The 15,174-nt window shown below is 36.8% G+C and overlaps 2 protein-coding genes across 7 annotated transcripts in view; one reads left to right on the top strand and one right to left on the bottom strand.

The window, feature by feature from the left end:
* The window catches only part of Ac3 (Adenylate cyclase 3), a 29,374-nt gene extending 23,389 nt beyond the window's left edge, over positions 1 to 5,985 (bottom strand). For 3 of the 4 annotated variants that reach the window (XM_017176742.3, XM_070283743.1, XM_070283746.1), the window contains exons 1-2: positions 5,902 to 5,944; positions 5,623 to 5,767 (exon numbers count right to left, since the gene is read on the bottom strand). The gene's annotated coding sequence lies outside the window, so the exon portion shown is untranslated. Of the gene's footprint in view, positions 1 to 5,622; positions 5,768 to 5,901 lie in introns of all 4 variants that reach the window. The other variant, XM_070283742.1, reaches the window with a different exon arrangement.
* Positions 2,178 to 10,442, top strand: LOC108081527 (choline/ethanolamine kinase). Of its 3 annotated transcripts, none has more exons than XM_017176744.3 (8): positions 2,178 to 2,566; positions 6,601 to 6,707; positions 7,487 to 7,832; positions 7,900 to 8,052; positions 8,176 to 8,570; positions 8,667 to 8,735; positions 8,990 to 9,413; positions 9,487 to 10,440. In XM_017176744.3, the coding sequence occupies exons 1-8, from the start codon at positions 2,546 to 2,548 to the stop codon at positions 9,571 to 9,573; spliced, it is 1,602 nt and encodes a 533-aa protein (XP_017032233.1). In that variant the 5' UTR covers positions 2,178 to 2,545; the 3' UTR covers positions 9,574 to 10,440. The 3 variants fall into 3 exon arrangements, with proteins under 3 accessions (XP_017032233.1, XP_017032232.1, XP_070139848.1); XM_017176743.3 differs by lacking the exon at positions 2,178 to 2,566 and adding an exon at positions 6,039 to 6,172 and having other exon boundaries at positions 9,487 to 10,442; XM_070283747.1 differs by lacking the exons at positions 2,178 to 2,566; positions 8,990 to 9,413; positions 9,487 to 10,440 and adding exons at positions 6,039 to 6,172; positions 8,839 to 8,863.
* The last annotated feature ends 4,732 nt before the right edge of the window (positions 10,443 to 15,174 follow it).

The raw sequence follows: 15,174 nt of genomic DNA, 5'->3' as shown, positions 1-15,174 counted from the left end.
TTTTTAATTTTCTTATATTTTTTATTTAACAAATTAACTTAATTTTTTAGTCAAAAATCGGGGTTTTGACTTCAAATTTTGATAAAAAATAGGGAAAAAATTTTAAAAATAAAAACGCTTCGAGAATACCTCGGGACACTTATCCTTTAACGAATGAGGTATAATTTTTGTAGATCGGATGATTCTGTGGACAGTTAGGATGTACACCGCAAACCAACTTTTTTTGGAGGCGACTCGGGAGATTCCCTATAACTCCTCTACCTCTAAATATTTTTCAATACAAAATTTATCACAAACTGTTCAAATGTTGTGTTATTATATGGTATTTAATTCGTTAAGCTAGCTTTAGCCGTTTCGCCACAACATTTTTTTGAAAAGTGGGCATTTTTGCACCGAATTAACCTTACCCCCCCCTTAAGGAGACATTTCCGACCCTATAAAGTAGCCTAGTCGATTTTGTCATGTCCGTCTGTTCGTTACTACTCAGTTTTGGAGTTATTTCATATGTTGGAAAAGGCCGGATCGGATGATTATATCATATACAGCTGTCATAGAAACGTTTGGAAATTTGTTTGAAAAAAAAATATAGCTTTTTTTACACACTTTCTAGATCTCACTTGTTAAAAGTGCTACTAAAATATCCCTGTTAAAGTTCTTGTAACTTCCGAACGAAACATTACAGAAACTTAATGCATCCACTTGCCTGGCAGATTCCGAGCCTCAACTTAAATATTTTAAAATACAATGCTATAATAATAGTACTTGATAATTGTATTTCATTTGGTGATGCAATAACTTTAAATCATAACGGGTGGGATTGGACTACTACTATACCATAATTGCCATTGCAACGCTAAGGAAATTAAAAAAATATATATGTACATATATACATATATATTTGTAATTCAGGGATTTCGGTTTAAGTTTTATAAAAATCTAACATTTATCACCACAGCTTCGACTTTATGCATATAATATATATTAACATATTAATATATTTTGAAGGATATCAAAACTTATTATTATTATTGTCATATCATATACATATGTGTGTATATGTAAAAAGAGCATTTAGTCAATTTATAAAAGAGAATAATATAATTAGAAAAATTTATATTTCAAATATTTTGTTGTGGTATTTATTTTTGCTCTGCATTTTTAAATTTGTATACCCTTGCTTAGTCCTAGTATTCTGAATACACTCACTGCTATATATGTCGGGCCGCATCGGAAGACTATATCAAATAGCTGCCATACAAATGAAATTTTATGAAAATTGGACGACTATATCTCATTGGAACGATTCGGAAATTAATAGATAAAAAATTATAACTTCGTTGTTTTTCAACGTATTTTCATCTACTCTGAGATAGAAGTTTTTTTTAATTTATTATATTTCAGAAAATACTACGACTTTACCTAAATTAATTCAATTACACCTAAACAATTTAAAAAACAACTTCCTATTTGATAAACAAACAAGAAAGGAAGCTAACTTCGGCACGCCGAAGTTTGTATACCCTTGCAGATTTTTGTTGAATCGTTAACTATCGATCCAAAACAAGAAGGAGATATATTAAAGATATATGTATATATATATATACATATGTATATATGTAGCATATAATTATTTGATTTTGGGATTAGTTTGCGTGGAAACGAACAGACGAGCGGAAATTAAATTTTTGTTTACCCCTCTGGATTTAAGAAAAACTTTTAAAACAGCAGTACGTAACATTTTCTGAAATAAACATTTAAAAAATGATCCAAGTTAAAATACAGTAAGTGCTACAGAGCTTTTCTGTCGATACAAGCTATTGTGGCGTTCGTGCCGCTGGTCACACAAGTTGATGAAAAATCCCAGAAAAGCTTTTGTAAACGTCCCAATTTTAAAAACGCAATTTAACGTAGTTGGCCTAGAAAAAGGCCAGTGAAAAACAAATATGCCAAAGACACTAAACGACAATAAAGGTGCTGGCATGGCCCAACTACATGTTATCAAGTAACATATGTATGTATTTACATTTCATAAAGTTTTTCAAAAAATTTTTCTAACTCAATATCAACCTTATTATTAGCGATATATTCATGTACCTTACACTTTGATCGATTGAACAGGTTCGGTATTTTTCTGGATTCCTCCAACAAAGTGCTGTATTAAAAAACTTCTGATAAAAAAAAAAAAAAAAACGGAGAGCGAGAACTGATAGCCTCGCGCCGCTCTTGGGGCCTGGCTCCCATGAAACGGAAGCTTTCGAACTTGGAGGCCGATCGGAGCCAGCGAGTGTTAGTAGTTGAAACCAAATCGTCCCCCCGAGTGGACGTATTCTGACCGTTAACTGTGCCTGGACCCGCGCATGTACTTAACACTACAACACTGTCGTTGTTGTTGCAACTATATTTAATACCAAGTGACGTCGAAAAGCTGAAAACAACAATCCGTACAAGTACGCAACAATCCATCGCGCTACTATTGCTTCTTATTGTGCTCGTGGCTGTGTGTTTGTGGGATAAACAAGATCAATAATTAATACAGAGGAGGACGATGCCGAGCAACCTGCAAAAGGTATGAAAACGAACCCAGGCGAATGCGGCGACAACAACATCGCTGCAATTTGTGAATGTATGCGTTTCGCAAACGTTATATTCAAAACAAGCATTGTTTTTGTGCCGAGCTTTTGAGTGGTTTAATCGCATCTTCCTTTTACTGACGTGTGCTTACTCAAAATACTCCAAAGTACAAGCATCTCTCTACAGCGCTTACATCTGATCAGTGATCTTTTCAATAGTACTTGCGGCTGTTTTGGCCAGCACTCGTGACTACTAATTGTTAATGGGGTGCATGAATAAAACAAATATAACTTTACAATGCCAATTTAGTCAAGTCAGAAGTTTGTAATCAAGTAAAGAAGAAATATGCGACTCAGTAAAGTATATATTTTTGATTTGTACCACACGCTGAGCAAGACTCTCAGTTTAAGAGAACTCTGAATGGAACCTTGCAGCTAGTACGAAATTTTCTCTCAAAGTACTTAATAATAATGAAAAATGTTTGTAAAAATCGATTCCATCAAAATGTTACTTTGATTTTTTAAGTTAAATACAAGTTATTGTAATTTTCACCAAAGGGTATCAGTAAATAGAGTATATAAAATATATATTATAGTGGTGGATCGCAGACAATTTGATACAGAAGTACAATTTTTGTTCCTCCTTTTTCCGAAAAGTCTAAAGAATATGTACTTATTGATATATTTTGCTCTTTTTTATTAGAACAAACAGTGTTGGTCCTTTTAAAGTTAACTGACCGATAAATTGATCAAGTCAACGGCTATTCCCTTAAAGCTTGGTCTTGTTATCTACTCGCATTCTCCTTACAATTTTTTGCGATTGCGCTTGGCTGATTCGCAATTCGCTCTCGAAGGTGGCTCTTATCTCAACTTGTGGATCACTTCTTCCTACGTTGCCGCCTTCGTCCTCCATTATTTCCCCTTATCAGCAATTTTATGTTTAGTCATTTCGTTGTTCAATTGCGTGTGGCGCTCACTTGGAGTGTTCAATAGTAAATTCTACACAGACCACATTATACGACCGGATGGATTGGACTACTTTGTTGCGGTTGGACAATCACCGTATCAAATCACATGTCTTCGTTTACTTTGCGCAGTTAACATCGCAATTTCAGTGTAATCAAATACAGTTTTGGTGCTCTTATTATTTTCTTATTTTAGTTCGACACATGAAATGTTTTTTAACTTTTTTGATTTATTAAATTTAATCACATTTTGGAGTTCACATTTGTTCGTCGCCCTATATTTACCTATATTTACGTATAATTTAAGTTATTAGTTAAAGCCACAATTGGTTCTATAACTGTTTGCGTGCTCCTCAAACTTAAGCTAGAAAAACGTGGCTCGATTAGAGACTTATTATATGGGTTTGTTTTTGCACATAATGAAACACCTCTAACCGATTATTGCCTTATCTAGCTTGGCGGCAGATAAGACTTAGACGAACATAAAATGGCCATATATCAAATCGTCAAAGCACGTGCTATCCTTTAATTATATAATAGTTGGTTGTCAGATTTGATTATGGTAATTTATGGGAAACTAAGTGTATACCAGGCGACTAACGGTTTAAGACTAAATAAATAAGCAAATTAGGAAACGAATTTCAGGAGATATTTTGAAATTACGTATGAAAGTACTTGTTTTTAGCAACAAAGTATTTGAAATTTATGGTGTATAGGGGAGCCTTCTAGCTTTAAAGTTAAATCTTATCTGGTGCATTTTTGTTTTGTTTTCTGCAGATTCCCTTATCTGCTAAGATTTGACCTATATAAAGCAACACAATAATTATTCACAAACAATCAAAAAGCTTCACAATTTCATTATACCCGTAGCCGTAGTAACTCCATAAATTACCAGCCAAGTCGATTTAGTCTTATTTGCTTATCCAAAAGTTTAAAATCATGAAAACCTTTAACACGGCTATGTATGCAATTAAATATATATGTACATTATAAATACATTCGTAAAAAAGAAATCTGAGGATCTGACCCTGAGCTCAAAGTGTAGAGAATAGTGTCTTTCAACCAATGTAAGGATCTTAAAGAGCATTGTAGGATTGACGCAAAAGCTTAAAAGATCGATATATAAATATTTTGCTGCAAATTAGAAAGTCTATGTACTGAGGCAAACTTATTTGTTTTAAGTGTTTATTTATTTCGGTTGGAAGCCACTGTAATGACTGGACTAGCGACGAATCTGACCGGATATGATAAGACTTTCTGATTTATGCGTAGTACTGTGCAGTGGAATATTTTCTTGTTGACGACGCATCGTCATGGTTACATGGAAAATTCCATGGTTCCAGCAATATGTTGGTGCGTCGCAAAGTAGGCTTAGATGAAGCAGCCAACATGTTGAAAAGGTCCCAATTTACATTTTTAACTGCTATACTTTTTGGTTTTTTGTTTCACATTTGCGTAGACGCATCCGATAGATAGGATAGATCCTAAAATTATTTTGATTACAGATTCGGAATCCTTGGAAAGCCCTCTCTCTCTCTGTTGAGATCAATTCAATTATTAAATTATTTTTCCCTCATTTACCTAGGCATCATAATACTCTCCCTTCGTGATCAAATCTATTTTAGGTTCACTGCTTTTCCAGCAATGTGCCTAAATGGTAGACATTTTCGCTCAATGTTGTCACCTGTTTTAAACCGATAACAGTTGGTGGAAAAACAGAATATTTTGATGAATTTTTATGTATTGAATTTATTAGTTTGACCTCGAAAAAAAACACAGTAACAAAAGCGTTCTTTTGTAAAAAAAATATCAAAAAAATCCGACTCGGAAATGCAAAAAGAGTATAAAAACTTGGGCTCTCAAAAGTAAGCATTCTTTCTTGTTATTATTATATTTTACACATTGCAATTTATTTTCATTTAACCCTTGATGTTAAACCAGTTAAATACTTTGTTTAATTAACTGGTTTAAAATCATTATTAAATGTATAGGTACATACATATGTACCTTTACATTATCGAAAATCTCTGTTAATCTTATTAATAGAATAGTTTCCCACTATTTTTACCTGTTGTCCCGATGCTCACCTTCCCTTTTCTCGTCGGCGAACATCTGTTGAGAATCCCAGCCAGCTAAGTATTTCCCGATTCCCAGCCAACTTGCTACCTCATGAGGCGGACGTGAGTTTCCGCGACAGCCGGCCAGAGGGGGTGGCGCCTCACTGTGGTGCTGCTGAGAAGAGAGAGGAACTTAAGAGAGAAGGGAGGCCTGTGTTCCGCTACCCCTGAGGTAGAGGTATCGGTCTGGGTCTTGCGACGGACTCTTTAGTTTGTTTTTGTCCGCCCAGCTGTGAACTACCTACATACCAGTCGCATAAGCAGAGAACTGAAGCGCTTGTCCTGTTGTGTGCCTTTATTTGAATAAGATTTATATAATACGATTTACATTGCAGAGCATTCTCGTATATAGTTGGTATTTTTACATATATTTGCATACAATTCGCGTAGCATGAGACAGCGAAACCGAAGAACTAACAAAACTCTGAAACGTCGGCAGCATCAAGAGCAAATAGATCGCAACTGTTGCTTGAGTAAACGTTGTAACTATGATAGTATCTGGCAGCACTTTAATCGCAACGTAAGCTTATTATTGAGTTATGATATTCTATTGGTATTCCCACAATTAAAATCAACCACAATTACATATCGTTTTTTAAGCATCTGGGATTTTCCAACTAAGTGCCATATCAATAGACAGTTCGACAAAGGGATTTGCTATGCCCTCATTGGATATTTAATCAATATATTTTGAGTTTGCCTTTCTGCACCGTATAATTGCATTTGCATTTTCGTACCTGAATTTGTGCGAGTGTTGGTTATTTTTAGTGCACAACCAGCGCCAGGGCCGATTGCTTTTCCGATTTTCTGACACGCAATCTGAGCGAACTCTCCCTCGCCTTTCGCTCTCTTCGGTTCTCTTTTGCTTGAAATTTCTCTTTGGTCTAATTTTCCTTTACCGAGTCCACCCTATTCCATTTATTATTATTTTTTCTTTATTTCTAATAGGCCACCCTTGAGGAAATTCGACATGCGGCTGCTCGCATTTGCCGGGACTATCTAACCGGGCGCTGGAAAGTGGTGACTCCCGAAAATCTGGTGGTGAAGCGCATTAGGTAAATAACCACTGAAGTGGCTAATATACACTAAATAAAGAGGGATGCCAGAAAAATTGAGATATACTTAAAGCCCAGTATGAGATGAAGAGTCACAAAATTCATTTTTTAAAATTTGATTTGATCTTTTTATATCCATATTGCAGTTAATTCATATGTACACCCATATACACATGAAAAAACAAGATAAATAATTAATATTTTACATTTGATTCGAAACTCGATTTTAGCTCTATGTGTAATGCAAATTACTATGTTCATCAAATTTTAGGCTTGACTTAGTTTAATAAAAACAATAACAACCAATTGAAACGCGATATATTTTAAATAATATTAACGTAGATTTCGGGACGAACATAATAACAAGAAAATATCTAAATTGTTTTGAATACCCCTGTAGGACATAATCAAATTTTGACCAGGGGTTTTGCAAAAGCAGTTAAGAAAGCTTCTCGGACCCCATAAAGTCTATCTAAAGTCTATATTCTTAAACGGCGCTAAAAGACGTGGATCTACCTGAATATGCGTCTTTCACTGTCTCTTAAACCTCCGGTAATTAGATTGGCCTAAAGGGGTAGAGAACCCAAAAAGAAAATGGATGTAGTCCAAAATGTACCCTCTGCAAGATTACAAAGTAAGACCATACCGTTCTTGGCATCGATTTTCTTGTTTAAATACATACTATGTATATGTGGTTTTAATATGTGTTTTCAACAGTATATAATATAATATAACTTTACATTTATTCAAATTCATAACCAACTGCTTGCTGCTTGCAGTGGTGGCCTATCAAACTTTTTGTATTACGTAAGTCTGCCCGGCCTGAACGACATCGATGAGCAGGAGGAACAAGAACAGCGGCGCCAGCTGGCAAATGTCAAAGGCAAAGACGTCATAGCCACCTCAACTTTATCCAACAGCACCTTGGCTTATATATGTGGAGGTGAGGCGGGAGAGGCCGACGCCAAGTCGGCGGACATAACCACGGAATTGGCAGACAACGATGACGATGACGACGCAGCGACGAGCGCCAAACAGGCGCACAAACGTCAGCGTTTCGATAGCGATAGCGTGGACTCCAGTTCATTAAAACGAATGCACGCCCCCAAGCAGGAACCGCGTGAGGTAGGTCATCCCACATGCACCTTTTTCATTTCCCTTATCTACACAATCCTTTTGGCTTTCCGCACAGGTCCTCCTGCGCATCTATGGGCAAACACACGGCGATCATGCGCTGGAAAGCATGATTACGGAGTCTGTGGTCTTTGCACTGCTTAGTGAACGGAACTTTGGGCCGAAGCTGCACGGCATCTTTCCGGGCGGACGCATCGAGCAATATATTCCGGTAATAATATTATATTCTGTAAGGCGATTCGCCTTGGTAGATACTAAGGCAGTGCCGAAATAAGGAGTAGTTGAACAATTTTCATTAGGCTGTTAATATAAATTTTATTTAATATTATCACAGGCACGTTCGCTGACTACATCGGAATTGGCCGAACAGCGTATACTAATGAAAGTGGCAGAGAAAATGGGCGAGATTCACAGCCTTAATATACCCATGTCCAAGGAGCCAGACTGGATATGGAACTGTATGCAGCGGTGGATATCAAGCTATGACAGCATTGTCAAGGGCAATGTCCAATCCAAGCCAGACTCGACGGTGCTGCTGAAGCAAACGGAACTGATGAGCACCATCGACTATGTGCAGGAGATTGCCTGGATAAAATCAGTGATCGATGCCGGCGAATACCCGGTTGTATTCTGTCATAACGATCTGCAGGAGGGGAACATTCTGCTGCGTCAGCCGCCGCCGACTGGTCAAGGCGAACGAACTCCCCGAGTGTCCATAAGTAGCCTGAGGTGGGTTTGCAGTCGGGGCTAGAGCTCGAAATTCAGCCATAGAGGCCTGCCGATTATCTCGACTACTAATTAACTATCTTACAATTTTATTTGCAGATCCAATTTCGACGAGACACTGGGCGATAGCCTGGATGGCAACAGCAACATATCCGAGACGGAGGTCAAGTAAGTAGCTCCTGAACAAGTAGGGGAATAAAATTGTTCTGCTTAGTAGTAACTGTGGAAATTTGCCGATTATTCGTCGTATACAAAACTAAATCAATTCTAGATTGCCCTAATTGGCTGCGGTGGCGATTTGAGTTAAGAATCCTCGAAATATGTTGGCCAAAGCAATACCAGCTACAGGTTAACGACAAACAGTGCTAACGGTGTGTTCGAATAATTAATTTTTTTCCAAAACTTTATACATTTTTTAATAGCAAGTCGCACTGCTTGTTGTCGCCGCCTTGCCCTGAGTTGGACACCACGAACGACTCAGCGCTGGATGCCAGCTTCACGAACGACACAGAGCCGGATCTAATTATTATTGATTTTGAGTACTGCGCATACAACTATCGCGGCTATGATCTGGCCAATCACTTTATTGAGTGGACCTTTGACTACACCAACCCCAAGTTCCCCTACTTTCATCATAACACCAACAACTGCGCCACTGTATCGCAGAGGCGCGACTTCATCGTTAACTATCTGAAGAAGTATCACGACGATGAAAACTATAATCCCACCGGCCCGGAGCTGGAAAAAGTGGATGACGAAATTCAGTTCTTTACGATGCTGTCTCATCTGTTCTGGAGCCTCTGGTCGGTGATCAATGTCACATCGGCAATTGAGTTTGGCTATTGGGTGAGTTGTTTTTCTTAGTCTTTGTTCACAATTTTTGTTTAATAATCATTTATCAAATTTACCTTTGTTTCAGGAATATGGCATTGCCCGCATTCTGGAATATCAAAAATTGAAGGCGGCCTATTTGGGAAACAGAGAGCGGGCTAAGGACAAGCACTGATTCTGGGTCGAAAACCATCTAGCTTCACTTAAATCGAATTTGAAACGTACTTAAGTGACCTTAACGTTCCCAGTTCTACTTTACTTGCTAGAAACGATCTTATCAAGGCTACTTTAACCTGTCACGGGGAAAATGGGTAGATATCGAGAACTTCAGCAAGACTAACTTATTTTTGTATAAAAAAATTAGCTATATAAAATCGATAAAACTGAAAACTGAAAACAAAAGTCAAAATACCAATTATTGCTGTGATTATTGTGTGAGGCAGATGACAGAGAATGAGATAGCAACAAATTTACTAAGCTTCTACTTTACAGTTTTCTTGTAAACACTTAAATTGCCTTTATATGTGTCAGCAATTCATTGATCCTGTGGCGAAAGTGTGATAACGTTTCCATTTTTCCCGCACGTTTGATCGAAAGTATTACCCACACAGCGAATCCGATTAGAACATCCGAAACTATTTTAACCACGCAGCTCATTTCACAACTAACTATCAAAAATGTACGCATTACGACATCTCAATATACACGCCGCATTCTACAACTTTCGAATTTATGAATTATTCGAATTTGTTTGCGATTTCGAGCATTACTTTCGTGTTTAAGTATTATTTTGCATTCTACTCAAGACTCCCCACAGTTTGTTACTTATTTCTCCAAAAAGCTTAGTTAATTTGTAATGAAATTCCTTTTTGTTTTGTCAGTCATTGAGTTAAGGCGAGTCCAAAAAGTCGACAAGCAACAAACATGTGTTTTTATGTATCTATGTACCTACCTATCAATTAATCCTTAATGGAAGCTAGTTGTATATTTTTAGTTTTAACGTTTGTTTGCATATATTCTTAATAATCAAATAAAAATAATATATATAAAAATAACAATTTTCTGGTACTTTTTATAAATATAACTAAGTTTAAGGAAGCTTATGTATGTATATTAGTTTGCAACGCAGCGAAGGAGGCATTTCCTACCCTATAAATTATATATATTATTGATCGGCATAAACAGCCGAGTCGATCTAGTCATGTCCGTCTGTCCATCAGACTGTTCGTTTCTACGCAAACTAGTCTCTCAGTTTTGAATCTATCTGAATGAAACTATGCATATAGTCTTCTGACTGCTCTCACTTCTTTATACAGGGTGCGCCATCTTTTATGTCGGTACGTAAATATGAAACAACTTTGTCATTAGTGAACCGATTGACATGAGTAGACCAGTGTTAAAAACATTAGTTAAGCACAATTTTAATTATGAATCGCTTCACTTCGAAAGAACGCGCTGAAATAGTGACGCTTTACATTGAAAATAGTCGTTCAGTTGTGTTGACTCAAAAAACTCAATAAAAATGATCGACCACCCAGATCTCCATATTTCACACCTCTGGACTTCTTTTTGTGAGGCAAAGTTTACGCCAGCAAGCCTCATGAAAAATATTCGTGCAATAATTATTGCTATACAACCTGATATGCTACAAAAAGTGATGGAAATGCACCAGAAAGGGCACATATTCAGGCCTGCTCCGGTAATCGAAAACGGCAAGATTTTTTCGTTTTCGTTTTTGAAAACGAGAAATTGGTGCTCCGGTAATCGAAATCGAAAGATTTTTTCGATTTGAAAAACGGGCACCTTTTTCTGGCCGGAATGAAAAGTAAATGGCTTTTTCTATATGAAATCAGACCTTATTTACAAAAGGAAAAAAATAGTTTACTCAGTGGTCTATTGATGTTTATTCCACAACACCATAAGATCATTCTGGCAGGTAGTTATTTTATAAAAAACTAGCAGACCCGACCCGCTTTGCTGGGCCCGTACTAATTATAGTTGACCCGGCAAACACTGTTTTGTCATGCATATTATTTGTAGGAAACAATACGGAAACAATGAGCATATTACAGAGTTGTCAGTAAATAAAATATTAAACCTTCAACAGTAATCTTAATATATAAAAATCTCCTGTCACTATGTTTGTTCGCTATAGACTCCTAAACCGCTTCCTCTGCTTGTTCAATAAAATGATACTGGCATCGGGTCGTTACGCGCTCTTCACAATTGCCCATCAAATAAATTTGAAGAAATTTCGGATTATCATCAGGCATCAATAATCCAATTTTGTGGTACATCTGGCCTTGTATTTTGAATGTAGTTTCAAAATTACGTCCATCGGATGCAAGATCACAAATTTTAGTGGCCCCAAATGACGTCATTTGGAAGCAACTATTAAATTTGCGTATTTTACGCAAAAATAATTTTGAGTCATTTGAATTTCCAGCAAGAAGGGATAATAAAGGTTCTGGCGGAGCAAGTAGAGGTTGCAAAACGACTTTTCCTGCTGCGCAGCACATACCGGCAGTTTCATTCCGAAATTTAAACGCCTGACAATATTGACATCTTTGTCCATTCCACCGATAGCAATTTTTGAATGCGCAAAGTAGTTAATATCTGGTGCATATTCAAAAGAAAGACGAACGAATGATGTACGAACTAATGAGCGACTGTTCCGCTGCCTTTGTCGTACTTGTGCTCGTACTATACATATCTATGTTTCTATCTCGAGCCGCCCTGATTCTCGTAATATTCTGCTGCAGACGTTCGCTACGCTGTTCCTGGGATTCTTGTGCACGACCTTCTGCTGTCCTAATTCTTTGAGCTCTATTTCTTGTATTGACTTGTTCTGGCAACTGATGAGCTCTTTCGAAACGTCTGCGTCGTGCCACTCTGCTGCTTACGTTGATGAGATTCGATCTTTTCGGTGGCATTTTGCTGAAAATATTATCTTACCTTCTTAATGTATTTCAAATGATAATTTAGAGACTCACCACTTATAAACACAAAACAATAATTATGAATGACAAATGACAATAAAAGAAAAGACATTCTGACGAAATGCGATTTATTGAAATAATATATTACAAAATATGTAATACGTGAAGAACCGCTCAACCAATTTGGTGCAAACTCATCAACAAAATAGCCCGAGCAAAGCATAAAGATTTGGTTAAATAAGCACACTAAATTCCATAAGAATCGGTAAAGCCGTTTCGGAGGAGTGCATAAAAAAAGAAGATTCCTCCTTGTTCTGCCGAAACTGCCATGATGTAAAAGATCTTAGCTATCCTATCTCTCAAGTTGAACCAAACTGCATAAGCACACTAAATTTCATGAGAATCGGTGAAAACGTTTCGGAGGAGTGCATAAAAAAATAAGATTCCTCCTTGTCCTGCCGAAACTGCCATGATGTAAAAGATCTTAGCTATCCTATCTCTCAAGTTGAACCAAACCGGTAAAACCGTTTCGGAGGAGTGCATAAAAAAATAAGATTCCTCCTTGTCCTGCCGAAACTGCCATGATTAGCTATCCTAACTCTCAAGTTGAACCAAACTGCATAAGCGCACTAAATTTCATGAGAATTGGTAAAGCCGTTTCGGAGGAGTGCATAAAAAAATAAGATTCCTCCTTGTCCTGCCGAAACTGCCATGATGTTAAAGATCTTAGCTATCCTATCTCTCAAGTTGAACCAAACTGCATAAGCACACTAAATTTCATGAGAATCGGTAAAGCCGTTTCGGAGGAGTGCATAAAAAAGAAGATTCCTCCTTGTCCTGCCGAAACTGCCATTCTGACTGAAAAGCGACAGACAGGATGGATTGACATATTAGTTGGTTGTCAAATCTAATGTCAACTATTATGATTGCGTTCAGAAATTTAACTTAAGATTTATAATTTAACGTTTGTGACAAAACTTAAGATTTATCTTTCGATTTCTATATAGTCTTATTAAAAACAAAAGACAGATTAACAACTGAAGTTAGCTAAAATTAATTTTCTCGAAGCTATATGAAGCTGTGAGACTATGCAATTTTGTCGCGTTCGCGATTCACTTTCACTTTTGTTGAGTTTCGGAACGCGATATTAGATCCTCCAACGCGCATGCGAATTTGAACTTTATACAGCGGTAATAAATTACAAATTGACTCTCCATTTTATTTAGAAAACGTTTGTATGGGAAATAGAAAAATACTGTTTTGAGGATTTTCCCGGCAATTATTCGAATTTTTCTCACCTTTTAAACCTTCCCTAGACCTCCACGAATAATTCAAGACCAAGATAAGATAAATCCGTTCAGCCATTCTCGAGTTTTAGCGAGACTAATGAACAGCAATTGATTTTTATATATATAGATTTATTTCTGACCCTACCTCAGATTTGACAGCAAAATTTTTGCCGTGTTCACCCAGTTTTCTCGTTTTGGCGATAGGTCGATAAGTTCACCGCAAAAAGTTATCGCTAAGGTTGCCATACTGTTGGTGGAACGAAACAGCCAGTTAAAAATACTTATAAAATATAAATAAATTCATTAATAAATTTAAAGGACCGCCAAAATGGTTGTTTATAATTAATGCTATTTAATGTGATTACTTAAATGGTCCAAATTAACCAAATAATTATTTGAGACCACCGGAATTTAAACTGTGAAAAGTGTGGCAGCATCTTAGGTGCCTGGATTTGCTTAATTCTACAATTTTTTGCCTTTTTCTGGCTTAGATAAAGGGCAATTGTAAATATAATAGGCAGTTCTTTACGTTGTTTGCTTATTACCAACAACACAAGTTAGCTGCTTGAGCAGTGAGAAACGATGAGAAAACGAAACATCCGATAGCAGAAATTTGCCGAAAACCGGAGCAGCTAAAAACGAAAACGGTTCGTTTTCGCCCAAAACGAAATCGAAAAAATTTTACGATTACCGGAGCAGGCCTGATTGTGTATTCAATAAAGGCGGCCACTTAATTGATATTGTTTTCAACAAGAAAGGAAGCTAACTTCGGCACGCCGAAGTTTGTATACCCTTGCAGATAATTTTTTATTACATTTTACCCATACTTATTATGTTTACAGTTTGACAGTTACAGGTTTGCATTCCCAGCTTTACATTTTCTCTACATTTTCCGATCGTTTATATGGCAGCTATATGATCTAGTTGTTCGATTTTCATAAAATGTATACCAAAATTCTAAAAAAATAAAATATATCTCAGAGTACCCGAAAATACGTTGAAAAACAACGAAGTTATACTTTTTGTCCGGACGGACGGACAGACGGACATGGCTAGATCGACTCGGCTGTTGATGCTGATCAAGAATTTACATATATACGAATATATATACTTTATAGGGTCGGAAAGGTCTCCTTCACTGCGTTGCTAACTTCTGACTGAAATTATAATACCCTGCAAGGGAATAAATATACAAATTTTATATACTTTCTTTTTAATTATTTAACCAGAATGGCTCAATTCTTAATGATCCAATTGCAATCTGCAACAGTATACAAACTTCGGCGTGCCGAAGTTAGCTTCCTTTCTTGTTATTTTTAGGGTCGCAAATGTCGTCTTCTTCTTCTAATTAAACCTTTGCAAGGATACAAAAAGCAGAACTTTCGTAAATACAAAAAAGAATCCGAAAAGTGAGCTATTATTTAAATGAATTATTTAACACTGTCTGGATTGGCAGAAAATGCCCTGCCTGCAATTCCCTAAACTTGCAAAGAAATGGGGTCGTCTTTGCTGTGGCGGTGCTTTAAGTTGCACTGCTTGGGGCGATTT

The sequence above is a fragment of the Drosophila kikkawai genome, chromosome 2R, assembly GCF_030179895.1.
Source record: "Drosophila kikkawai strain 14028-0561.14 chromosome 2R, DkikHiC1v2, whole genome shotgun sequence".
In the NCBI taxonomy this organism is placed as follows: domain Eukaryota; kingdom Metazoa; phylum Arthropoda; class Insecta; order Diptera; family Drosophilidae; genus Drosophila; species Drosophila kikkawai.
Note: the sequence above shows the minus strand (reverse complement) of the source record. Positions and strands in the feature narration are given on the sequence as shown.

Bases quoted from the DNA above. Each gene is read 5' to 3' on its own strand.
- LOC108081527 (XM_017176743.3), top strand. From the start codon at position 6,044: ATGAGACAGCGAAACCGAAGAACTAACAAAACTCTGAAACGTCGGCAG. The intron at 8,053-8,175 runs GTAATAATATTA...ATATTATCACAG, and splicing joins GCATCGAGCAATATATTCCG to GCACGTTCGCTGACTACATC. The intron at 9,414-9,486 runs GTGAGTTGTTTT...CCTTTGTTTCAG, and splicing joins CAATTGAGTTTGGCTATTGG to GAATATGGCATTGCCCGCAT.